Source organism: Heliconius melpomene, chromosome 20 (assembly GCF_056956725.1).
Source record: "Heliconius melpomene rosina isolate 202511_hmr_F chromosome 20, ASM5695672v1, whole genome shotgun sequence".
NCBI classification, from domain to species: Eukaryota; Metazoa; Arthropoda; class Insecta; order Lepidoptera; family Nymphalidae; genus Heliconius; species Heliconius melpomene.
Window position 1 is genome coordinate 8,379,315 of NC_140408.1, and position 26,597 is coordinate 8,405,911.

General features: G+C 31.7%; 2 protein-coding genes across 2 annotated transcripts; both read right to left on the reverse strand.

Annotated features, from left to right (window-relative positions):
* Positions 1–417: 417 nt before the first annotated feature.
* LOC146527835 (uncharacterized) lies at positions 418–2,253 on the reverse strand. Its single transcript, XM_085205319.1, has one exon. It carries the CDS (start codon positions 2,251–2,253, stop codon positions 418–420), a length of 1,836 nt encoding a protein of 611 aa, XP_085061445.1.
* A 671-nt stretch (positions 2,254–2,924) lies between these two features.
* On the reverse strand, positions 2,925–4,760 carry LOC146527836 (uncharacterized). The gene has a single exon (XM_085205202.1). It carries the CDS (start codon positions 4,758–4,760, stop codon positions 2,925–2,927), a length of 1,836 nt encoding a protein of 611 aa, XP_085061328.1.
* Between the last annotated feature and the right edge of the window lie 21,837 nt (positions 4,761–26,597).

Genomic DNA, 26,597 nt, shown 5'->3' on the forward strand with positions numbered 1-26,597 from the left:
AACTTATTTATGTTGTTAGCATATCTGTAGTGAGATTTTTACAAATTTTCGCTACCCAAAAAATAATTACTTATAATTATCATTTAGCAAGAGAGATTTTTTTTTCATCAGCCTATCGCTGTCTACTGCTGAACGTAGGCCTCCCTCATTAAACGCCAACCAAGAGAGAATGCCATTAATTAAATATTTTTTAACATTTTAGATTTTGGTTTTTAAGTGTAAAGCAGATTTATAAGTATAATCATTATTTTTTTATAATTTTTTGAATCATATACTGTCGAAATGTACAAGTTGAGAAAATTGCATTTAAAGCTTATGGCCATGAAAAATAAACTTCTACTCCGAAGTTACAAAGTGATTGACATAAAGCTAATCTGACATCATTTTAACAAAGTAATATTAATATTTTTTTATTATTCAATTTCTTAGATAATTGCGACTTATTTCAATAATAAAACACACAAACGATATCGTATAACCAAAAATCAATATAGCATAATGAACTCTTAAATCTGTTAAATGAAATATTTTAAAAGTATTTTTGTGATGATTGTTAGGAGTTACATACTGGTGGTAGATTGCTGCCCGTTGTCGTTGCAATAGCCCTGATTCCAAATGAAAAGTGGCATATCTGTGGAATTTATTTTGTAGAGGAAATCCCCGAGTGGTGTACATTGCGAGCATCAAATCACTTGCATACTTCCAAACTTTTAATTTTGGGTTACCATTTTCATCTAAGTAATATGTCTGTCTCATATGGTAGCTATAATCCATTTCTAAAGCATAATACTTATTATTATTAGCTACTGTGTCTAATGCATTATCAGTCAGTTGACAGTCTGCTTTTGTGTTTGCAGGGAGAGTCCCTTTAAAAGTAAATTTGTAGAAAGTTCTCATAGCATTACTTATGCAAGGTTCCCAAGGCAGCGTAGATAATGAATTTATGTCAATTTTTAAATTCACTTCGACGTTTCTCGACAATAAGCTGTAAAGTGCCGAATTGTAGAAGCTTGTCAAAAAAAATGTGAACCAAATCCAAAATATTACAATTTTTTTCATTTTTTTAAATTTAATCAGTTCCATGTCCGTCTGACCATATACGTACCCCCAAATTTTTAAAATTACTCTTCCTTTATCTTCGTGTCCCATTAAGAGCCGACGTGACATGGTAATGACAACCGTAGCAAATAAATATGAGAAACATATTAAGAGCCATGTGCCAACACCAAATTCTTGATAAACTTTTTTCCAATTTTCTTCGCGCAAAGCTGGAGTAAATATGCAAAAACTTGCTGTATCATAACCCCAAATATATTCAAATAAACTAACACGATTTTTTATTAGCATTAAACCTCCGATAACAATGCTAGCTGTGTTATTATGCAGATATCCTAGTAAACCAGTTATTGTTGAATTTGATAAAATAACCCCAAATTCATGTTTCGAATCTGCGTTAATATACTGTAGCGTAAGATTTTCTTGTTCTGCTATATTGTCTAGTATATATTGTTCTATTCCTTTTTCTGCCTTCCTAGGATGCTTATTAACTTCTTTTGATTCAAATATGACGTTAGGCATGTCTTCAGTTGCTGCTACAGATATTACGCAATTTCGAAATTTATGGTCTAAGTGTGTGTAATTCATTCTGATGGAATGTATGTTCCTACAGTCATTAATTTTTTCAATCTTAGTAATTGATCGTCCACAACTGCCCTCTTCAAGAGCGTGATAGACATATGCACTAAATATTCCTTCTTCTGATTTTGTTATAAGTAAAACGTTAAATATGTTAAGACTCATTAATATATTAAAAACTTCTGAAAATTTTACTTCATGTAGATCATTAATGATTATAAAGAAGTATGCTCTGGGATTCCAAACCACATCTTTTGACAATGTGGTAAAACTTGTGTACATTTCATGATAGTTTTTCGTAAAAAATATGTACACATCCGTCCATGTCCTCCATTTTCTGATTTCAAACGATCGAGATAGAAATGAATAGCAGCTTTTGTTACTTAAAAGCTTATGAACGTCATCAATGAAGTAAGAAGAATACACAAATGTAAACATAGTACCACACGGAATGTGCTTGTAGCTTGCGGACACAATACAGTCGATTGCTGAATTTTGATAAGTATCATCTATAAGACTTTTTATAAATATATTAGAATATAAGCCGTATGATGTATCAAAATGATCACAAATATGGAAAATTATAAGAAATTTTTGAAACAGTGTAAACAACTTCATGGCCTAATATTGTTTAGTACTACTAAACTGAGTATGGGGTTTATGATTGAACATCGCATTTTGAGTATAATTGTCATGTCCATTTTTATTGACATAAAGATAAATGACTTGTGGTGATTCATTGTATGTCATATGTCAATTATTATTTGAACTAGCTATTACAATTTGAATACTAAATATGTCGTTATTTCACCGATATAGCTAAAAAGTAGAAGAAATCTCAAATTAAAATTCAGCCTGAATCTATTAACAATATTAAAATGGCTCATAAAATAAATTATTTATTCGTATTGTGCGCTTACTAAAAGATTACTTTTTTGTTAAAAAAATCAGCTTCACACTGTATCCCGCACATAGCAGGGTAGGCAGAGGGAACCTAGTGTTATGACACTCCGTTTCCCACTTTCCATCAAATTCCGGAGGCATAGCGTGATTAGTGGCGGAACTCAACGCCGCTCTTTGCCTCGACACTAGAGCAAAAGAATGAAAATATAAATGTAAACAAATATTTTATTTCCTCGAGTGGGGATAGTTTTACAGTCACACTTTGTGCTTTGCAATTGTTATTATTATATTTTTTCATTATTACTCCTTCTTTAAGGAGTAATAATGAATAAATAAATTACTCTTTAGTAATTTAACAAAGTAATATTAATATTTTTTTTTATTATTCATTTTCTTACATAACTGCCATTTATTTCAATAATAAAACACACAAACGATATCGTATAACCGATAATCAATATAGCATAATGAATTCTAAAATCTGACAAATGAAATATTTTAAACGTTTTTTTGTGATGATTGTTAGGAGTTACATACTGGTGGTAGATTGCTGCCCGTTGTCGTTGCAATAGCCCTGATTCCAAATGAAAAGTGGCATATCTTTGGAATTTATGTTGTAGAGGGAATCCTCGAGTAGTGTACATTGCGAGCATCAAGTCACTTGTAAACTGCCAACCCCTTAATTTTGGGTTACCATTTTCATCTAAGTAATAAGGCTCTCTCATATGGTAGCTGTAATCCATTTCCATAGCATAATATTTATTATTGTTAGCTACAGTGTCTAATGCATCATCAGTCAGTTTACAGTTTGCTTTTGTATTTCTAGGGAGTGTCTCGTTAAATGTAAATTTGTAGAATGTTCTCATAGCATTACTTATGCAAGGTTCCCAAGGCAGCGTAGATAATGACTTTGTGTTAATTTTTGAATTCACTTCGACGTTTCTCGACAACAAACTATAAAGTGCTGAATTGTAGAAACTTGTCATAAAAAATGTGAACCAAATCCAAAATATTACAATTTTTTTCATTTTTTTAAATTTAATCAACTCGTTGTCCGTCTGACCGTATAGGTAACCCCAAATTTTTAAAATTACTCTTCTTTTATCTTCGTGTCCCATTAAAATACGACGTGTCATGGTAATGATAACCGTTGCAAATAAATATGAGAAACATATTAAGAGCCATGTGCCAACACCAAATTCTTGATAAACTTTTTTCCAATTTTCTTCGCTCAAGGCAGGAGCGTATAGGTAAAGACTTGCTGTATCATAACCCCAAATATATTCAAATAAACTGATACGATTTCTCATTAGCATTAAACCTCCGATAACAATGCTAGCTGTGTTATTATGCAGATATCCTAGTAAACCTGTTATTGTTGAATTTGATAAAATAAATCCATAATCATGTTTCGAATCTGTATAAATATATTGTAGCGTAAGATTTTCTTGTTCTGCTATATTGTCTAATATATATTGTTCTATTCCTTTTTCTGCTTTCCTAGGACGTTTATTAACTTCTTTAGATTCAAATATGACGTTAGGCATGTCTTCAGTTGCTGCTACAGATATTACGCAATTTCTAAATTTATGGTCTAAGTGTGTGTAATTTATTTTGACGGAATATGAATTCCTACAGTCATTAATTTTTTCAATCTTATTAAGAGATCGTCCACAATTGCCTTTTTCAAGAGCGTGATAGATATATGCACTGAATATTCCTTTTTCTGATTTTGTTATAAGTAAAACGTTAAATATGTTAAGATTCATTAATATATTAAAAACTTCTAAAAAATCCCCTTCATGTAGATCATTAATAATTATAAAGAAGTATGCTCTGGGATTCCAAACCACATCTTTTGACAATGTGGTAAAACTTGTGTACATTTCATGATAGTTTTTCGTAAAAAACATGTACACATCCGTCCATGTCCTCCATTTTCTGATTTCAAACGATCGAGATAGAAATGTATAGCAATTTTTGTTACTTAAAAGCTTATTAACGTCATCAATGAAGTAAGAAGAATACACTAATGTAAACATAGTACCACACGGAATGTGCTTGTAGCTTGCGGACACGATACAGTCAATTGCTGAATTTTGATAAGTATCATATAGAGAATTATTTATAAATATATTAGAGTTTAAACCATGTAATGTCACAAAGTTATTATAAATATGGAAAATCATAAGAAATTTTTGAAACTGTGTAAACAACTTCATGGTTTAATATTGTTAGTACTACTAAACTAAGTACCATCTTAGAGACAGCATTATTATTGTGTCCATTTCTAATGACGTAAAGATAGATGACTTTGATGATTTATTGGTATAGTCAGGAAAATATCGTTACCTATGCCAATTACTATTTGAACTAGTTATTACGATTTGAATAATAATTATATACTTTTAGGGTTCTGTACCTTTTAAGGAATAAAAAAGTAAAATATAATGGTGTCGTGGGACACCAGGTAGGAACGAAGTTCCTTCGGCTAATGTAGAATCGACACAAATTGCATAAAAAGTCGTGCTCAATTTTATGTAGGTTTTCTTGATTTTTCTCTTAAATATTGCTGATTAGTTTTTATTTAAGTACAAGAAAGTATTTAGGAAATTCAGTATTTTAGGAAATAATAAATTACTTAAAATAAAAAAAAAATATCGTAATTCAAATTATCAACTAAAAAAAGAAAGAGGGAGAAAGAGAAAAGTATTATACACTACTCGTCTGTGTATGCGACTGTCGCGCCTGCGCACGTCTCATTTAACGGTTTTATTCCACGCATTTTTATTACAGTTTTACTATCACATTTTTTTCAGTTCGGGCACGCAGGGAAATCCCTATCCCTTCCAAGCTTGCTGTAAGGAACTTCGTTCCAAAAATATATTTTAAGTTAAACGGTTTTATATTGCAGATAAATGTACTAAAAGCTAAAAAATAATTTCATGGAAATTATGATTACTAAAATAAAATCGTGGGGCACGAATCTTCCATTCATGGACGACACTTGCTACTTACCACTAGGTGGGTGAAGTCTCATGCCACGTCTTTCGATTGTAGATATTGGACGTGCCCCACGATTTTATTTTAGTTTAATCAATGCATATGTTTAAAATTTGTATATTTCAAAAATGACATCTTTTCTTTTTATATCTACAATATAAAACCGTTTAACTTAAATATTTTTTTTTACTTTTTTATTTTCTGCTTTTTTTTGTTTTTATTTTTTGTAGAATTTGTTGTTACCATTGTGTTGCCCTGAGTACTGGGCGTTTTTACGGTCGACCCCCCCAGAGGTCCAATAGAGGGACAAGGCTATGTACAACGAGATGTGCCTGAATCTTGAGGGGAAAACGCTAACGACATATGATTTTTATCCCCCCTAATGCCATACAGTTCTCGGCGCGCTTTTACTTTAACTTGTGTGGTGTACCCCTACCGACGTATCAATTTTAGCCACCCTAACGCCACACAGTCCTCGACAGGATACTAGATCTTGACTGTGGGTGGGAAATTCATATTGTAATTTTGTATAGTATACTGTATTATACTTACCAAGCCCTTTATTTTGATACCCATATTGATGGGATTGAAAACTACATTATCCGCCATTTTGTAGCAGTGGCTATCTTTGATTTTGATTTTATATAGTGCACTGAATTCTACTTGACAAGCCCTTTCATTTGATACCAATATTGATGAGATTGAAAAAAACTAAGTTGTCCGCCATCTTGTAGCGGCGGCCATCTTGAATTCACAATAATATTGAGTATGGATAATTGTATTGTCACCAGAATCAAAGGCGTATACCAAATTTCAGATCAATCGGTTAACGAGAAGAGGGTTAAATTTCAATTACTAAATTTGACCCAAACAAACAAACAAACGGGGTGAGCTAAATAAAACCGTTTAAAAAATGAACTCTTACAAAATCACTTTGTTGTCCTTCTGTCTGTCAAGAACCTTTTTATATGGCCGATATGGCCTCAAGATATGGCCGTTTATAAAAACGCTTATTTCGAAACGATCGATCGAGATCGATCTAGAATTATAAAATTTGGCAGCAAGCATCTACAGGTAGGATTAGGACTAGTTCAGTAAAAACTGAACTGAAAACTATACATTTGTAGTTCAATCCTAAAAAAATAATAGACTTAGGTAAGGGGGGTAAAAATTGGTATTAAAGCCACTAGTTTAGAGGTATCCGAAGAAAAGGCTCTGGCTGGCTAATTCTAGACTTCCAATTTTTTTGCGCACCGCTCGGTGGGAAGCCCGACTCGCGCTTGTCCGATTTTATTTCATATATCTAAGTATAAATAGAAAATAAGTATAAGTAGAAAAAATCTAAAATTCAACCCGAACCTATTAACAATATTAAATTTATCTAAAATGGCTCATATAATAAATTATTTATTCCTTCTGTGCGATAACTAAAAGATCATGTTTTTTTAGTAAAAAATATTAAAATATTTCCTAGTTTCCTTACATAATTTCCTTGCTACTGTCATGATTTATTACCTCGTTTAATATGCAAGATGAATCCAAGCTGATCAAGCCAAGAACGATATGGCGTTTATAGCAACTTATTCTAGTTAGCAGCAATTATAAAGTATTTGACAGTATAATTTATAACTTTTTTTTTCAGCTTCACGCTGTATCACGCACACGGCAGGGTAGGCAGAGGGAACCTAGTGTTAAGACACTCCGTTTCCCACTTTCTGCCGATTTCTGGAGGCATTGCGTATTGAGTATAACAATTTTGAACGTAAATTTTATGATAAAAATATTTTTGATATGTTCAAATGGTATAAAGTATAGTACATATAGCGTTAGTTATTTTTTATAGCTCTCTTTCTTTAGTTTATATAATAGTTTTCTAATATATATTTATTTTATAAAAATATAAAATTTATAATAACACTTTTGTAAATACTGTGGATCTGTCATTAATCTTTATCGTACATTGACAAATGATAGTGTCTGTTACGGAGATAAAATCAATAAATACCTAGGATGGTACCAATGCAGACGAATTATAGAATGGGGTAGCTGACTTGAAAATAATTGTATAATATAATATTTTATAGTAGGTATTCGTAATAAAATAGTATGAAATATAATCTATATATATAAAAGGACTTGTCCTCACTGACTGAGGTAAGACGCACGCACAGCCGTAACCGCTGTGCGTAGAAACGTTAAATTTGGACAAAAGTTTACTTTTGTAATCTGGACATCCATTAAGAAGGGATTTTGAAAAATTTTAACCCTAAAGGTGTGAAATAGGGGTTCAAAGCTTGTATGGAAAAAAATTTAAATCGGCACCGATTTTTATAAAATTTGAAATGTAGATTTTTAAAAGTATTTAATTGAACACGTGTTTCATTGTTTTCTAGAATTCTCTCCCTAAGGGTGCAAATAAGGGGTTGAAAGTTTGTGTAGGTTTTTTTTAAATCGTCACCAATTTTTATAAAATTTGAAATTCAGACTCTTAAACGTATATAATTAAACTATTAAAATTAAATATTTCTAGAATTCACCCCCTAAGGGTGCAAATATGAGGTTGAAAGTTTGTATAGAAAAATCTTTAAATCGAAATTTGAATTTGAAATTTAGACTCTTAAAAATATTTCATTGAACACATGTTTCATGGGTTATTAGAATTCACCCTTAAATACGCAAGCGAAGCTGCGCGCGTCCGCTAGTATTTAGATAAACAAGTAGTTCAGTTTGTGCTCTGTAAATAATATGTTAAAACCGAGCGCATAAATGATTTTAAATAGACACTTTTGCCTTTTTAAGTAGTTTAAGCTTAAATTGGATTGACAATATGAATTAAAGTAATTAAAGATAAAGTATATTTACATGTATAACACTTTAAGCTTCACTGAAAGTTACTCGATACAATAGTTACCGCAATGTTATACATAACGTATCTAAATTTATACCAAAAAATATATCTATTTTCACTGATATTAATGCGCCTCCAGCTAAAATCAAAACAGCTTCACGCTGTATCCCGCACACAGTGGGGTAGTCGGAGAGAACTTAATGTTAAAACACTCTGTTCCTTCATATCATATTTTGTTGGGACTTGTAAATATAGAGTAAATTACGTTTACAATTCTTATTTTCTGTAATTTTCTTGAATATGTTTTGCAACTAATATACACAACTTATTATTCTTATACAGTGATTATTCCTAAAGTATAAATTGCTATGAGAACACTGCAGGCCCGGTTTAAAATAATGAAGACAAGAAGAGAAGAAGCTCCCCATTCCGATATCCTTCTTACCTGCCTTATCCTCCTGCCCTCCTGCCTAATGTTCAGCATTTGTTAAAGTATGAGTTTAGTCTTGATGTTGCTTAGAAAGAACAGTTTATTTTTATGTTCTAAGGAATATATGTATAATATTTTAATATGGTATTTCACAATATTAAAGTTATTTGAAATATTTAATAAAATTAATTAGCAATGTTTTATAACAAAAATATCGCACGTGCCTCACGCTTTTTATGTCCGTTGTCATATGGGATAGACGAGAGCTATGCTAAAAATGTAATACTATAAATTATACACATTTAAAGAAGCATAGGGTAAAACCCGGATAGTTGCCACACTTTTTGAAAAAGCTCTTTTGTTAGAAATGTATACCACTACATTACCTATTCAATGTGTGTTCTTAAACATAGTATAATAATCTTCTAACTTAGCCAATTTTTTCAAATATAAATATTATTAATTTTGAGTACAGCCTGTTTTACGTGGCCTCTAAAAAAGGGGATAGTTGCCTACTATGGCGGATACTAGCCTAACGTTAAAAATGGTTCGGGGGATACTTGCCTGTCTATTTTTTTTCAAATAAAAACGAACTTATATTAATTTAAGTAATCACTTTTTGTTATTGAACACAATCTTTCATTAAGTATTAATCAAAGTCAATATAATTATAAAATTACAACAAAATAGACTCCAAAATGGTAATTAAGTATCCAAAATAATAATTAAACATTACTGTTTATTTTAAAGGTAGAACAACAATAAAAAATAAGAATTTTGGCATGGCAAGAACTTTGGCATAGCATCTATTAAATAAGTATTCAGTTCTAATTAAGTAATTAACACAGTAAGTACTGAGATCCTTTATAATTATTACCTAAACAACACTTAAAAGTACTAAGGTTTTAAAATTTTAAATTTGAAAATGTAATTTTTAATTTAAAAAAATAATTAAATATTAGTATTTATCTTAAATATTAAAAATAATTATGGGAATAACTTTGGCATTAGTATTGATTATTACCAGAAACCAAGGTTTTCAATTTGCCACATCTCATGCAATGGTTTTTGAATGTTGTACAAGTTTCATGCAATCACATTCGACACATCTCACATTGTATCCAATCTGATTTTGATTTAGTTAAATTATAATTTTCAAAACATTCTACACAATAATTATCAACTTTAACTTCTTTGTTGGTATTTCATTTTTTTGAATTTGCTAATTGATATTGCTATTTTGAATTTCTTAAGGTTCGAGAGGATATGCCATAAATCCGGGATATTTCGTTGATACTTTTTTGTTTTTTATTTAGATCTTCGAACGCAAGTGCTAAGCTATCTTCTGTCCAGCTGATGTGGCGCGGCACCACGCCTGGCTTTCATTTATACTTGCGAGGCATTTTGCTGTTGAGAATTTATTTTATTTAAGATAAACTATAGTAAAGCCCAATAAAAATATCACCAAGAAAAAAAGGTAAAACCAAATGAAAAAAATAACTAAGAAAAAAATCTGTTTGCTCGTTAAAATGTGTAGTTACGGATAGTTGCCCCAGGGCAACAATCCGCAAAAGACAGTAAGGCAACTATCCTTTTTGATACGGATACTTGCCCTTCTTATTTACAAAATAAATAAAACATATTTAACAACAAAACGTTTATTACAGTGCAATTTAAACTCTAATGCAATCAAAGAAATAATTATTTTACTGACACCGCAATTAGTTATAATTATATTTAACGGAGATTACTTGCCAATATAATTGTGACGCTCGTCAAAGTATCATCGCGGAAGATTTTTACTCACACGGACAAAACTCGTGCACCTACTTCGATAGCTGATGCGGCACCGAGTCCTACGCGGGGGACGCTTCTTATTATGATCAAAAAGAAACACTGTAAACACGTCTAACATAGAGCATTTGAAACTGAGGCAAGTATCCGTCCGAGGCAACTATCCGGGTTTTACCCTAAATTAAAAGAATTTTTAAATGTTGCATTACCTTTTTAACAGTTTTCCTTATATTCATTTAAGCTTATATATTTTTTAACATCTTCGCAGCGCACGGAGAGAATGTAATGCCTTTGACTATAAACGCTATGTTTGTTAGTTCAAACCCCACTATAGAGAATGAATTATTTTCACTTCCTCGTTCTGTTAAGATAAAGAGCGGTGTAAATGTCAACTCATTGGAACCAGAGAACGGAGTGTCTTGTCACTAAGTAACAAAAACACATTGTTTTTATATATTGTCTCATCACTATATATTGTCCTATAATGTGAAGATGAATCAAGGCGTTCCCAGGACACACGACATTCCGAGCTTTTAGCGACGAATCGAAAGTTCCCACCAAATTAATTGGTCCTCAGATTTGACAACGAGAAAAAGAACAAACTATGCTGACGCTAATGAAAATTTATTATCTTAGGGCAGGTACCGGCTGAAGATCTTGTTTAGTGCTCGGAAAAAAAGATAGCGAATTTGATATCGTTATAAAATATTTGAGTTTTAATAATGGTTTTCTACTGAACCTACTAGATAAATTACCTTACTGTAAGATGATTAAATTTATTTCTTCTTTGTATTTATTTGTTTAAAAGTTGTTCTTTAAAGTGTAATGAAAAAAATAATTCAAAAGTTAACTGAACAAACAAAATAAATTATTAATTTTTAACTTTATAAGAATTACGTTCCTGAAATATACGCATACATTCACTAATATAAAATGCTAACATTTTTCTTTAATAAATATTTATTTCTTATAGTAAATAACTCCGAATACACTATTTCTGGGAACCTTGATACCTCGTTACCTAGCTAATGATCGTCCTTAGCCCGGGTGGGGTTTAGGAAGGTATTTTAATTGGCGGCTCACTCAAAGTCCCCTGCGGCCACAGTTTTGGTATTTGAAATGTTTGAATTTCATACCTATGTATTGCTTTTTGGTATCATATAAAGGAAGTCGAGTTTGCCTTGTTTAGGTGGTTCAGGTCTTATATATTTATTTTCTCATTACATGTACATAGATTATTATTTCTGTTCCTATTTTATTTTTTATTTTTTTACACTTAGTGTGTATCATTTAAATTATTTCTCATTTAGATACATTTATAAAAATAAAAATTTAGTACAGTTTTTGAATATTATAATTAAATACGTCGTAAATACGTCGTCGTCGTCGTAATTACGTACGTAAGTATAGTGGTCAAATATTTCATCTCTTCGAGTAGGGATCGAACTCACTACCACTCGCTTTTACAGTCACATTTTGTGATCCTGGGCCAAGACTGGCTTTTAATCTTAAAAAAATAAAATAAATGTGTAAAAAACATTTCAATGCAAGTTAAAATACTAATTTACATATTAATTGTATCGTGTCTGCAATATAATATTTAGGATAAATGGATCCGATCCGTCGATTTTATCACTAAACTGTAAGTAGTAGGTGTAGCAGCTACATATTATAACTTTTTTTCAGCTTCCCGCTGTATCGCACTCAGCATAATAGACGGAGGGTACCCGTGTACCTAGTGTTAAGGCACTCCGTTCACATTAAAACACTTCCGTTTCCCTCTTTCCGCCAAATTCTCGAGGCATTGCGTGTGCAGAGCGGGAAAACTAAAAAATAATTATTTTATTTCCTCGAGTGCCTGCGCCTCCACGGGCTCGATTATTTTTTATAACTATTTTTACAGTCGTATATTTACAATCGTTATTTATTTATCTCCTTTATCAAACAAAACTCTTACTTGTTAGAACAGCTTAATTTCACCATGTAATTTATTACTGAGTGTAGGACACCTTTACTGTAAAGTATGGAAACCAATTAAGAGGAATAACCGTGCGATGGACAGACAAAGCGATAAACGTTTTTAAGTTATTTATTTTTAACAGGTGCTTTAAATTTGAAACTTTTGAAAAGAATTTCTTGTTTAAACTTAAACAGGCTGACTATAAATAATAGGAAGTGATTATAGATCGATTTTGTTTTTATCCGATTGTGCGACGCGAAAGAGGGTAATGTGATTATTAGTTTATGTATAGATTATTTATGTACGTAGGTACCTAAGCATAAATTCATGTTTTTTGGTATATTTGTTCCTATGTAGGGTTGTAGAAATCAAAGTTGTTAGCCGATATTTCTTATTCAGTTCGTCCTTAACCTTGTCCCTAATTTATAAAACGTATAAAAATCGAACGAAACGGGATCGGAATCTGCGCCTTTTAAAAACTCTTCAAAACCCTGACCACTAAGCCATACATTCTTATCAGGCTACAACACATACGTGGAAATTGGAATGAATTGGACGAAATTATGAATTGTTTATGGGTATATCGATTTTACTAGCATGTTGAATTGGTTCATAGGTACTCTATAATAAAAGTTCTAAGAAATCGGGAAATACATTTTCTATAAAGGTATACAAAGTATATTTAATAAAATAAAAAGCATAAGCATAGCAATATATGCATTTAAAAAAAAATTAAAGTAAACTATTAATATACAAAAAATTGTTCTCAGGCCGATGTTTACTGAAACAACGTCATCCCACATGACGGGTTAAACACATCCCCCTAAACAAACAAAAAGACGATATTAAAACACATGTGAAGCATTATAAGGCGTACGTAAACTTAATGGTAGCAACATATTGTGTTGATTTCTACATGTATTTACCCTAAATATACTTCTTGTATATAACAAACTATAAAAGATATAGAAAATAGGCATTTCTCTTGTACTAGCGGCCCACCCGCGGCTTCACCCGCGTGAACTACGTTATTATTAATTTCTGTCTCCATGATTACCTACGTCCTAAAAATCCTCCATGCAAAATTTGAAACTCCTAGCACTTATAGTAACGAAGTTTCATACAAACTATGAACCCCCAAAACAACCCCTTAGGAGTCGCATATTGCAAATTCCCGTCTTAGCGAGCACCTACGTCCTATAAGTAACTCCTATGCAAAATTTGAGATTCCTAGCACATGTAGTGTCTGAGATTTCGTGATGAGTGAGTGACTTGACTTGTGGCTTTCGATTTTATTTATATAGATTAACTAGCTACTGTACAAATTGAAATACCAACAGTAAAATTATTTGTAAAGAGCTATGGAAATTACATGAATTTAAACTTTCTTGGGGAAAATAACTTAGATGTATGGTCCGCCAACTTAATAATTAGCTTTTGTTGTATCCCGCATATAACAGGATTGGTAGAGGGATCCTAGTGTTACGACACTCTGTTCCCCACTTTCTGCAGAATTCTTCAAGGCATTGCGTGTTGAGGGCAAGACAAAATCCCGGCGTTGAGTCACTCAACACGCAACCCTCCTCCCTTCACTCTTCCCTCTGCCTACCCTGCGTTCGGCATAAGCGTGACGCTGATTTATTAATTTTATTTATTTCTATACATTTAAAGAAAAATTGTAACGAGTACATGACAACGTTATATTGTGAGTTTGTGGGTATGGTTGGATTTATTCATAGCTTCAGTCTTCACGATGTTTGCTTTCCCAATGCCGAGCACGAGATGAATTTAAAATACAGTCAGAAAACCTCAAGAGCAGAAGCTTTACAGCCTGCTTGTTTACATACACAATATGAATAATATAGCAATAGGATTTATTTATAAATAATATATGAATTATTTATTGTATAAAAATGTGATTTTAGCGAAATTTACATCTCGGACTTGAACAAAATTAATGTAGAGTAACTTTAAATATGTGCTATTTCTCACTCTACTTTATATCAGATAAGTATTAGCAAATATTTCAATCCAATTGGATTTTTAATTTTATTATTATTTCATTAGTTTAACATTGTTCGTATATTAAATAAAAATAAATTTATTTTTATATAATTATTACTTATAGTATATTATAATATACACATTTCTTTTACATCTATAGATATTTGTAAACTTATATAAGTTTTAGTCGTATTTGAGTTCACAATTCGCGACTCGAGTTTCGACGATGCGATTTCGCATACAGTTAGGAAATTTCATTTCATGTTTTCTGTCCTTTGAAACTCTTTGCCTACATTTTATAAACATATATTGCTTTTTCTGTTATCTGTATTTTTGTATCCCATTTTGTTTTTGTATCCACAGCAGGGTAGGCAGAGGGAACCTAGTGCTAAAACACTCCGTTTCCAACTTTCACTCGAACTCAACGCCGACCTTTGCCTCGACACCAGAGAACTGAAAATATAAATTTAAAGAAATATTTTATTGTCTCGAGTTGAGATCGATTCCCACTCGAACCAGTTGCGTCTATAGTCACACACTGGTGCCCCTAAGCCACGACTGGCCTCTACCTAATTCTATTTAATAAATAATTAATTAAATTCAAATACTGTTTTAAAGAAGAAAATATGTTCTTCTATATAGCAAAGTTAATAGTTATTTGCAATAGAAACATGATATTGAAGTTCAAAGATAAGGTAATCAGCCTTGAGAGTCAGTCAATAGAACGTTATGATACTTGAATGAATGTTGCTTATTTAAAGAAATCTTTTCACATTCACAAGTGCATCCAAGAGGGCACCCTCAAATGAGGTCGTCAGCGCTTAAGTGGCCTAGCCTACATTCTTTTGTAACTCACAAATTTTAGCTAAAGATTTTCTGATTATGGTCCTATCAAATTTAATAAAAATAAATTTTATTTCTATCTGTAAATATAATGTCCAAGGCTCATAGACAATTGGTAAGTTGATACTAAGTCCAAGACTCATAGAAAATTGGTAACTTCATACAAATTCAAATTCAATTTCAAAATATTGTTTATTCAAATAAACTATTACAAGCACTTTTGAATTGTCGAATGAACATATAAACAAAAAGCTACCACCAGTTCGGAAGGCAGTTTAGCTGAGAACAGCCGGCAAGAAACTCAACAGTTGCTCTTTTCCAAGTCAATGGTATATGATAATTAATATTAAAGTTGAAGTTTTATGTAAAGTATTTAAGAGACCAAAAAGGAGCAAGCATATTTGAAATGGAAGCCAGTGGTGTGCACACGCCGAGCATGAGTCCAACCATTACATCCGATTCGATAAACCGCAAATCTTCGCTAGAGTAGTCTCATGTTTATATGGCTATCTAAGGCAGGACTAGTTAATTTTAAAACTAGTACCTAAAAATCAGCAGTAATGTTGATTGTAAGAAAATCTTATTTTAAGAAAATTTTATTGTTGTTCTTCACGCTGTATCCCGCACATAGCAGAGTAGGCAGAGGGAAACTAGTGTTAAGACACTCCGCTCCTCACTTAGTGAAGGCGAAAGTAACGCCGAGCTTTTGTCTTGGTGCCAGAGAAAGAAAAGAAAATATTAATAAGTAATAATTCTTCCTCTTGAGTCGGGATCGACCCCGCAACCGTCACGTTACAGTCACACCCTTGTGACACTGTGCCACGACGGCTTCAACTGACGGTTGAAACATTCTTTTATAAATTCGAGTATTTTCAGAATATTGCTCAAAAAAGTAATTGAAACCTTTGAAAATGGTGAACCGCCGCGGCGTCCCCGATCCATGTTGAATGATGGAGATCAGATTAATTGGTATCGCTCTACAGGAAGAACTTCAATAACATTTTTATTGGGCAAATTATTCTTATAGGACTTTGTGAAATAGTGCCCTATGTCAGGATAACTAAAAAAAGTTATTATGTCTATAGAAGATTTAAAATAATATATTATGTCTATAGTAGCGCAAGGGCACAAAATGCTGCATAAACGACTGATTGTGGGTTCGATAACCACTCGACTAGATGAAATATATGTTTAAATTTATATTTACATTTCTTCGCTCTGGTGTCGAGATATAGCGCGGCGTTGAGTTCTGCAACTCAACACGCAATGCCTCCAAAATTCGGCAGAAAGTGGAAAACACTTCTTAACACTAGGTTCCCTCTGCCTAACCTGCTGATTTGATTTTTTAATAAAATACTAAATTGTGTCAATGGCCATCGTACTCGCAAGTTCATAAGTTGGTCTTAGGTACCGTTTCCTTCTATTTCTTTTCTAACCAATTACGTCTAAGAAAATATTATATTTCCATAACTACCATTCTTTTGTGCAAATATCGATATCGTTGAACTGAAAAAGGATTTTAATAAGGTATATTCAACAATCTACATACTTGTACAGAAAAGAGGGTAATTATTTAGTGAGTTTGACCCATGCTATTATTTCTTGCGAACGAGTGATTCCCTCTTGCGTTTTATATATTTTTCTTTATGATGAAATGGAACGATTGTGATCGAGTGCTTTGGTAATAGATTGTTTTTGTTGTTGATTACTTCTTTTCCTATAACATTGGTATGTTTGTAAATAGTTAGTTTTCGTTATTTTATTAGTGATTTCCTTATACTTGTATTAATTAGTTAATAATTTTGTTATACAGTCGTAACAGTATATAGAAATAGTGGACAGATTTAAACCGGTACCGATATATAGAAATAGTTATCTATATTTAAACAACGTACTTAATTTAAAGTTACAGTTCAGATTTTTCTATTGAAATTGCCAATATGGTATTCTGTTAGTTTATTATATTCAATAAATATGAAGCTAGAAATGAAACGTTTAATATTTTCATCTCTTCACTCCGGCTTGAAGCAAAGCGCGGCGTTGAGTACCGCCACTCAACACGCAATGAAAAATCAAGGAGTGATCGTGAAGCTAAAATAATAATTTAGGTAATAGTATGAAAGAGCTTTAGATATTCATGAATATACAATCGCAATCTCTCGAAGCAGCTTTGCCGTTTCAGTCAGTTTTCGATATACATTTTTGATAATATATAAATTTTGCGGTATTCGCTGGTAGTCGTTCCATAATTTTAGTAGCTGAGTGCACATTCCTTTGAAAACGGCTGAATATTCCGAATCGATGCCGTTCAGCTCGGGGCATGTTTGACCGGGCATAGTCGTTAGAGTTATGGAGAAATTCATCTCGATAGAAGCGTTTATTACATTGGTGTCGTGTCAACTTTATTACAAAATCAGAATATGTATCAATTTTTTTAGAAGCTTTCACGTATATTGCTTTTACTCGTTTATAAAATTTATTATTGATGTTAAAATTCTGTTAGTAAATATCTGATTGTACGATTGTTATAAATTCGATGGTCTCTGGGGAAATGTTTGTTTTATTTTTTTGGTTTACGCTTATAGCAGAGTAGGAAGCAGGAACCTAGAAATAAGGCGGACCGTCCCATTTTTAAGATTGCAAACTAAGTGGCAGAACTTAACGCCGCACTTTGTCTTGTTACCAGAGCAAGGAACCCACAGTCGTCGTGTTAGAGTCAGATTCTGTGTCTCTGGGCCACGAGGGTCTCATAAATGTATAGAATATTTTTCAGTGTTTTTCTTGGACGAAGAGGAGAGATATGGAGAGAAATGTGCCTTAAAATTACGTTCCCTGTGTTTAGTGAAGGTTATTAGAAAAACTATTTTTTTACACAAGCATGCTAAAAGTTAGGTATTCGTTCGTTTCATTTTCTTGTTCTTATTTTCCTCGTTCCCGTTCTTTTTGTTCTGGTTCCAATATTAATTTATTCATAATATGCGTCGTTCATTCTGCTTCAATCACGTATACTGTTAACCATAATCCCGTTATATGGGATTGATGTGTGAAATTTGTAAATTTCATATTAATTTACCACTTAGCGTCGTGTTCAGGCATTAATATGATAAAATCGACATATCTATACAAGTGTGTTAATATCTAAAAACAGCTACTGCAACGATTGTGTGGGAAACTAGAAGGTGGCATTTATATGTAAAATTTGTTTTATTTACATAGCAGTGGTCCGATATCTTTTCTATTTTATGATAATGGATATACCTTTTGATAGAATTATATTAAAATTATGGATAATCGATTCTTTTTATAGAAAAATGGATAGGAAATAGAATGTATTGAATAGCTTAACTATTCTTATAATACAAGTTTATTCTCTAATGGAATTTGACATAATTATTGTTTATTGTATTGTGTGTCGTTACAAAGAAATAAATTATTAATATGTTTCTATGGAATGTTTATTTGAATAAAAGTAACGTTTGATTAATATACATATTATATAATTAATAATTAATTATTATAACAAAATAAACAAACGTTATCTTTATACTTAAGTATATAATAAGAGGCCAGTCGTGGTACAGGGCTTTAAGCATGTGACTGTAAATGTAACAGGTTCGATCCCCACTCGAAGAAACGAAATATTTAATATTTTCATTAATCTAACCTGCTACATGCGATCGTGAAACTAAAAAAAAATATTCCAGTTGTAAAATTAAAACAAAAAAGAATTAATATTTAAAATGGCTATTACCGTATAAGTAAATATCAAAAGATTTTTATCATATTATAGTGTACCTATTACATACATCTTCGAGAAGTTCAGATCAATTTAGAATCGAGATCTCTAAATTATTTCCATAGTTTATACGACAATGGGAAACCCTACTAATATAATGTTATATTTTTTATACGAATCAGACAAAAAAAAAACAGCTGTTTATTATTTTTTGTTTAATCACAAAAATTATCAAGTAGTACAAAAGGCTCAACCACTTTAATACATAAAATTTACTAAATTGCCTCTTATGCCTTAAAATTATAGAATAATATTCCATAATAAAATGTAAGTAATAAAATAACAACAAACGATATTAGTCCTTAACACGACAACAAAACTATACGAGAGTAATACTCGCCTAATGAGAGATCTCACAAAAGGGCAATAAAAATGAATATACTATCAATGAACACGTTATTCCACTTATTTGCGCTTAACTGAGTCCAAGATCACATTTATATGTTAATTTGTTCGTGACTTTCTTTATAATATGTATGTATGTATTGTTCAAGCTTATCTCAAAAATGCGTGGTATCTCTAACTATTTAAGGCCTTTGAGAATAACACTGCGGTAGCAATGTATTTTATTACAAGAGTTATGTAATTGTTTGTTTTTGTTTTTGAAACGGAATTTATTATATATTTTTTTTGTTTGTGGTACCATTACCACAATTTTTTTTAACAAATTTTTAACAAATTTTTTTCGAGTAAAGACCCTCTAAAATTTGTCTTAATTATACGGAGAAGGGTAGACACCTAAGATTCAGTTAATTATTAAAAAAATGGAAGAGAAAACAGAAATATTAAAAAAAAAATTGTAATAAGAAAATAAATATTTTTTGCATACTTACAATTTTTGGAGTTTAGGAACTCATCGCTGCAGTTAGTCTTGCTAGAGCCGAGAAATAAAAGTGCCTTAAGTACTGAAATTTCAAGTCACACAACTCGTATTCCAATTCAACTTCTGTGGACGAAAAAAAGACTTTTCTCAGATTAGTCTAAATATATAAGTTAAGGCGTCTTTTGTAGATAACGCTTTAGACACTAAAGTTTGTGGCACTAAACTAACGACACTAAAGTCTTGGTAAGCGGGCTAAATCTCTTGGCAGTAATTACTGAATAAATAATGAACACTACTCAGAGTGGGATAGAGGTACGTACATACGTTTTTAACTTAACGAACAAATAAATGTTGTAATAATGTTTATATAAATTTTTTAGTATAATTTTTATATAAATAATTAGATAAAATTCACCGAAGATAATGAATTATCATTTTTTAATGTTTTCATTTGTGCGTTTTGGTACCAAGGCGAAAGCCCGACGTTAAATTCCGCCACTCAGCACGCAATGCCTTGAAAATTACGGTGGAAAGTGGGGAATGGAGTCTCTTGACACTAGGTTCCCTCTGCCTACCCTGATGTATACGAGATAAAGCGTGAAGCTGATTTAATTTTAAGTTTTCTATATAAAAATATCCGTTAACTTTATCTTATAAATGTATAAAATGTCTTATTTGTTAAAGCCAGAAAAGCCAGTTGACAATACTAGTTCAAATGCAAACTATAATTACAAAATGGTGTTACGGCTAGTTTCATATATTATTATAGTATTTATAGCTTCTACTCGTAGATAGGGGTCAGTATCCTTATTTTAACTTAAGAATAAAGGAGCCTGTTCATTTTCTTTAGTAAGAAAAGGGACGGCTTTAATAGATTCATTGCAGTAGAAACTTTGATACTTACTAAAGGTTACCAAAACAAGATGCGGCGTTAAGTTCCGAGCGTGAAGCTTAATAGAAATCGATAAAAAAACACATATTCACAATAGAATTATATTTTTATATAAAATTTGTTTTAAATAAAATCGTTATAATATATATAGTTATTTAAAAAAATAAATTTAATTTTCACGGAGAATGTAAACACTGCTTCACATTTCGAACACGCCTAAAGCTTTATCTATTTTCTAGACACTGTACACCGTCGCGTGCGCAGGTCAGTGGTAAGTAGGGATACCAGGAAACATACGAGACTTCTATTTTACTGTTACATCAGTTTTTATTGCGACAAATTTTAGTAGGAACTTTTTTTTTAAAGACGTAAATTCCTTTTTGAACTTCACTTCTCATTCTATTTAATTATTCACGTGATATCTATAATAAAGATATTAGGTACTGATATAATTACATCCTCTAATATACTGGTATGGCATTCTTTGAATATTTTCTTTCTCTAATTATATGTAAATAGTGTTTTTTTAACAAAATATATATAAAACAATTATAATTATCTTCTTAGATTGAAATATTATATGTTAATAGATCATAGTTATTATATTCCCGTTTACATATAATAAAATGGCTATACTAGTAGGTGGTAACCGTGAAATGAGATCGCAGACTTAGTGTAAAGATAGCGGGCACGCGCACATTTCTGTTCCTTTCCTATTACTTTCGAATTGCAGTAATTTATATTTAATAACTTATATGTTTTTGATTTTTTTTAAGTGTTTTTCCACGCTTAGGAAAGAAGAAGACTTATTTAGAAAACGTTTAAAAAATTGGGGGGAGATTTGAAAACCCCTCCCAAGCGCATTTCAATTTTTTCTTCATTTTGTTGTCTGTCTGTTCATTTCACCCTCATTTTTCTCAAATCACGATATGATTCTATCAAGGTGAAATTAATATCAAATATCGAAATCTACAGTATTTTGGAACACAGGAAAAGTAACAAAGTTTTGTCGAATATTCTATGAAATTCGCTGTGTAATTGAAACTTATAGAAGTTGTACTTGCAGTTTATTTTTACATTTATTACTATTATTGATATTTAAATTGAAATAAAAAAATAATTAAATCAGCTTCACGCTGTATCCCGCACACAGTAGGCTGAGGGAACGTAGCTGCTAAGACACTCCGTTATCCACTTTCTGCCGAATTCTGGAGGCATTACGTGCAGTGCAGTGGCAGAACTCAACGCCGCGCTTTGCCTAGACACAAGAGCGAAGAAATGGAAATTATAAACGTAAATAAATATTTCACTTCCTCGAGTGGGGATCGAACCCACAATCGTCGCGTTACAGTACACCCTTGTGCCGCTTCCATCCATCCATCCATCAGCCTTTCAACGTCCACTGCTGGATATGTCCAGGCCTCCCCTAATTCTCGCCACTTCGTCATTGATATTTAAGTTCTCCTAATTTAAATATCATTGAATATATACATATACATATATACGTTATATACATTGATTATATCTTAGCTTGAAAATATTTAAGCATAGTTAATAACTGACTAGTACAAAACCGTCGTAGTTCGAACATGCAATGGTAAACTCTCGAAAATATTTCACAAATGATATCCACGATGGAAGTTTCATATCCGGAGTTGGTAGCTATTCGATACGATCGTAACTCACTGATTTAATTAAACTGGAATCTGATTACGAGATGCGAGTATGCGAGCGGCGACGGTTTGGGAAATAACTTTAAACAATTTTTACTTATTAATATGTATATTTCAATCCAGTTGATAGTTCATGTAATTCAATATTATTATTATAAATGTTTCAAAAAAAAAGGTATAATAATTTTTTGTGTAAATATAGGTATATATTAGACGTGTCCGTTGTACAGTATTGATGACACTCTCAATCAGAAGAAAATTTATTTTAGTTAATTGTATGTTTCTGTTATTTGTTATATCTCTGGTTATAGACAGAATACGGCGATTAAAAATAAAAAAAATCTGCGTTCGGCAGAAAGAGAGAGAAGATAGAGTGTCTTAACACCAGGTTCTTCCTGTATGCGGGATATAACGTGACGCTATAAAAAAAACTTATTTCAGCGAAACTTACATACCAAATATACCTACATTAAGTAAATAATTATTCATTTAAATGAATATTTTTCCTACTCTAGCACCTCTATTTGATTTACCTACGGTTTCTAAAGTAAATAAAGTATAGTAGGTAAGCGAAATCAGGACAACAACTAGAAATGCAGAATATATTCGGAATGTACTCACAAAGCGGGCAACAACGGAAAGAATGGGGTCGAATAGACGCTATCAAAGAAGGAAAATTGTTACGGTTATTTTGTAAATTACACTCTCCGCTCTGTGTTTTAATGGATAATGTAGGAATTTTAAATATTTTTCCTTTTGCATATTTCAATTTGAACGTCAAATTTTAGATTTGTTTATATTTTATATGTTTTACTGGATTTAGAATTTGTTTTATTTCAAATATGACAAACTTTTAGTTGGTAAATTCTTGTAAGAATTTTTTAGTTTTCTGTTATTTTTGTGTAATGTGTAAATTTATGACTAATATCAGATTTAAAAAAATACATTCAATCACAAATGTGTGTATTTTTTTAATATTTTTAAAATATTATTCTACATCTAGGAAAAAAAAACGCTTTTACTAGTCTCTAATTTTTTTAAATATAATTTCTATATTTCTAATTATTTCTATCTTAAGGTAGCCCATAACCCATCAATTACGTTTCACAATATAACATATTACGATGTATATTAAAGCTTACTTTAATTTTTATTTCTATATAATAAAAAAATATATTATAACGACACTCGCCTACATTTAACTTTTGCATTATCCTTTCCCGGAAGTGTTACTTTTTATTAAGGGTCCTCAAAAATTTTATGGTAAATTCTTTGCCATTGTTCTATGGTTTTGTTTTTTTCACTCGACCTTTTTTTTACTTGCCGAATAAGCTTTTTGCGGGTCAACAGTAGTCACCTGCGTAATAGAGGCATATATTTAGTCCATTTTCTTTTAATTTTAACAAGTAATTCAGTTTTAAGTATAGTGTTTTATCTCTACTTACGAACGATGATTTACTTGTCAAAAATCAAATCTGACTTTGATTCGTAACTTATTATATTTTAAGAAATTAAACTATTTTATATAAAAAGTTTTCTATATTTTTTGGAATTATCGACTCTACTGTAATTTTATAAAATAAAACAAATAAACAAATATTATATATATTTTTAATATTGGTAAGGAAATAAATAATGATAATAAAGAACTACCCATATTCGTGTATAATATAATTGATGCCATTCTCATTCGTATTACGGATTCAGATCGTCGATAGAGCGCGGGGGCTCGACAATGAACGCGTGCCCTTTGTTCAATTTTGAATTATTGTTGGAAAGGACCGCTGTTCTATTCAGCCGTGGGAATTTTTTTCTGAATATTAAAATTTCTTGCTTTGCGGTAATTTGAATAACAAAATAATATGTAAATGTGCATATTTTACTTTAGAGAAGTTATAGAGGATCTAGTATGATATTACTTCATTATAAACGTTAATTAGAGATATTGTTTGTTAGAAACAACAAGCTTTTTTATAATCAGTTTCAAGCTGTATCCTGGTTGTAGTAGGGTAGGCAGAGGAAGCTTAGTGTTAACACACTCCACTCCCCACTTTCCGCCGAATTATGGAGGCATTGCGTGTTGAGGGGTACAACTCAACACCGCGCTTTGCCTTGACAACAGAGGGAAAAAAATAATTATATGATGTCTGTTAGACATGTCTAATGGGCGCAAGCGTGTTACTCTTAACGGGACAGGTTACAGGTTTGATTCCCAATCGAGAGATTGAAATATTTATTTTCATTTGTTCGCTTTGGTGTCGAGGCAAAGCCCGGAATTAAGTTCCATCACTCAACACGTAATGCCTCCAGAGCTTGGCGGAAAATGGGAACAACTATAATCTACTGGATTTCCACTGGAGTAGTATCTTAACACTAGGTTCCTACACTCTTTTGGCCTATACTGATACATGCGAGATAGCGTGTGAAGCTATAAAAACAGTCCTCAAATGGGAACAGAGCCCACAACCTGTCGAGCTTACAGTCACACGCTTGTGCTCCTGCGCCATAACTGACCTTTTTTGTTTTACATAAATATTAATATGGAATTGAATCTACAATTATCGATTGCTGTGAGAATTCTCTTAAACAGTGTCTGTAAAACGACCACAAGTATTTCACTATAAATGTAGAAGATACAGTTTTAAGCTTTGTATTGGCAATGTAACGGATAGGTAAGGGCCCATATAGTAGTTACGAGCACGTTTGACAATGAACGCGTGCTCTTTGTTCGTTTTGCTATTGAACATTTCAACTTATTGTTCCCCGGAAGCAGCTTGGTATAGGCTAAATTTGTTAATTTCTACAAAATTTAAGATTAAACTGAGTTATATTGAAGTAAAATATGTTTTATTTGAAAGATACTAGATTTTTTTTAAATTGATGTAAAGAAAAATTGGTGTTAAATATGTGCTTATCACTTACTTTTTTTAACCAGTAAAATTTATGGCCTTGTACTTTATCAAAATAAATATCTTAATGGATTTTCCCTTCGCAGTTAATACTGGAATGGCAGATTAAAATTAAAAGAGACCACTTTTATTAAAAAAAATGAATCAGGGCTCACATAATGAAATCAGAAAAAACAATTCCATTGTGTCCTTAAAAGATAAAAAGATGGAAAAGGGTAAATAATAAAAAATAACGAGGTCAACCATAAAGTTAAGTAAAGACTGCTTGTGTCGCGCTGTAGGCTTTTATTTAATGAGGCGGTGCGACCCGCACCTTGTAGTGAAATGCTAAATATAGGTTTCCTTGTTTGTGGTTGCCAGTCGGTGGTAATTAGGTGTTAAAAAAATAAAATAATAAAAAAAAGTAATAATTATTTTTTTTAATAAAACAATCAAAACTTTTTTTGGCCCTTACATGTGAAGTACTCTAGATTCTCGCATTATTCTATTAGGAGCCTATTGCTAAGACACTTCATTCCCATTAAGACACTTCCGTTGCCATTCCGTTTTTGGATTATTAGACCATGAAATGTCTATGTACCTGTTATTAGTTTAAATAATTAATAAATTCATTGTAATATTCTAAAAATAATAAGACAAATTCAATTTAATCTTCCAATAATCATCGCTGTACGGAGACGACCATGTGCTATTACAGAAAGCTTAGCGCTCGAAGCTTCATGCAGTTCACGATACGAGCTCACCCGTGGCCGTTATCATCCACAACCACTTGTCCTACACAGTTTAATATGAAAATAAAATTACATTTACTTGGCTATTTCAGTATAATTCAGTTCTGATATCTCCAGAATGCATAATGATTCAAGACAGTTCCATTCCGAACAATAACTAAAGCGGCTATTATAACTGTGAGTTGAATGATGGACTAGAATTAGAGCGAGCGCCGCCCGCAGCCGGTCACTGGTCTCTGAGTGCAATCTCTGATATATATATATATGTTTTATACTTCTACTATCTTTGCAGCTCAGCTACTTTGAAAGGCGTTTTAATGTTACTTTTGAGGAATTTGTATTATGAGAATCGC

Coding starts and splice junctions, on each gene's coding strand:
- LOC146527835 (XM_085205319.1), bottom strand. CDS start 2,253: ATGAAGTTGTTTACACTGTTTCAAAAATTTCTTATAATTTTCCATATT.
- LOC146527836 (XM_085205202.1), bottom strand. CDS start 4,760: ATGAAGTTGTTTACACAGTTTCAAAAATTTCTTATGATTTTCCATATT.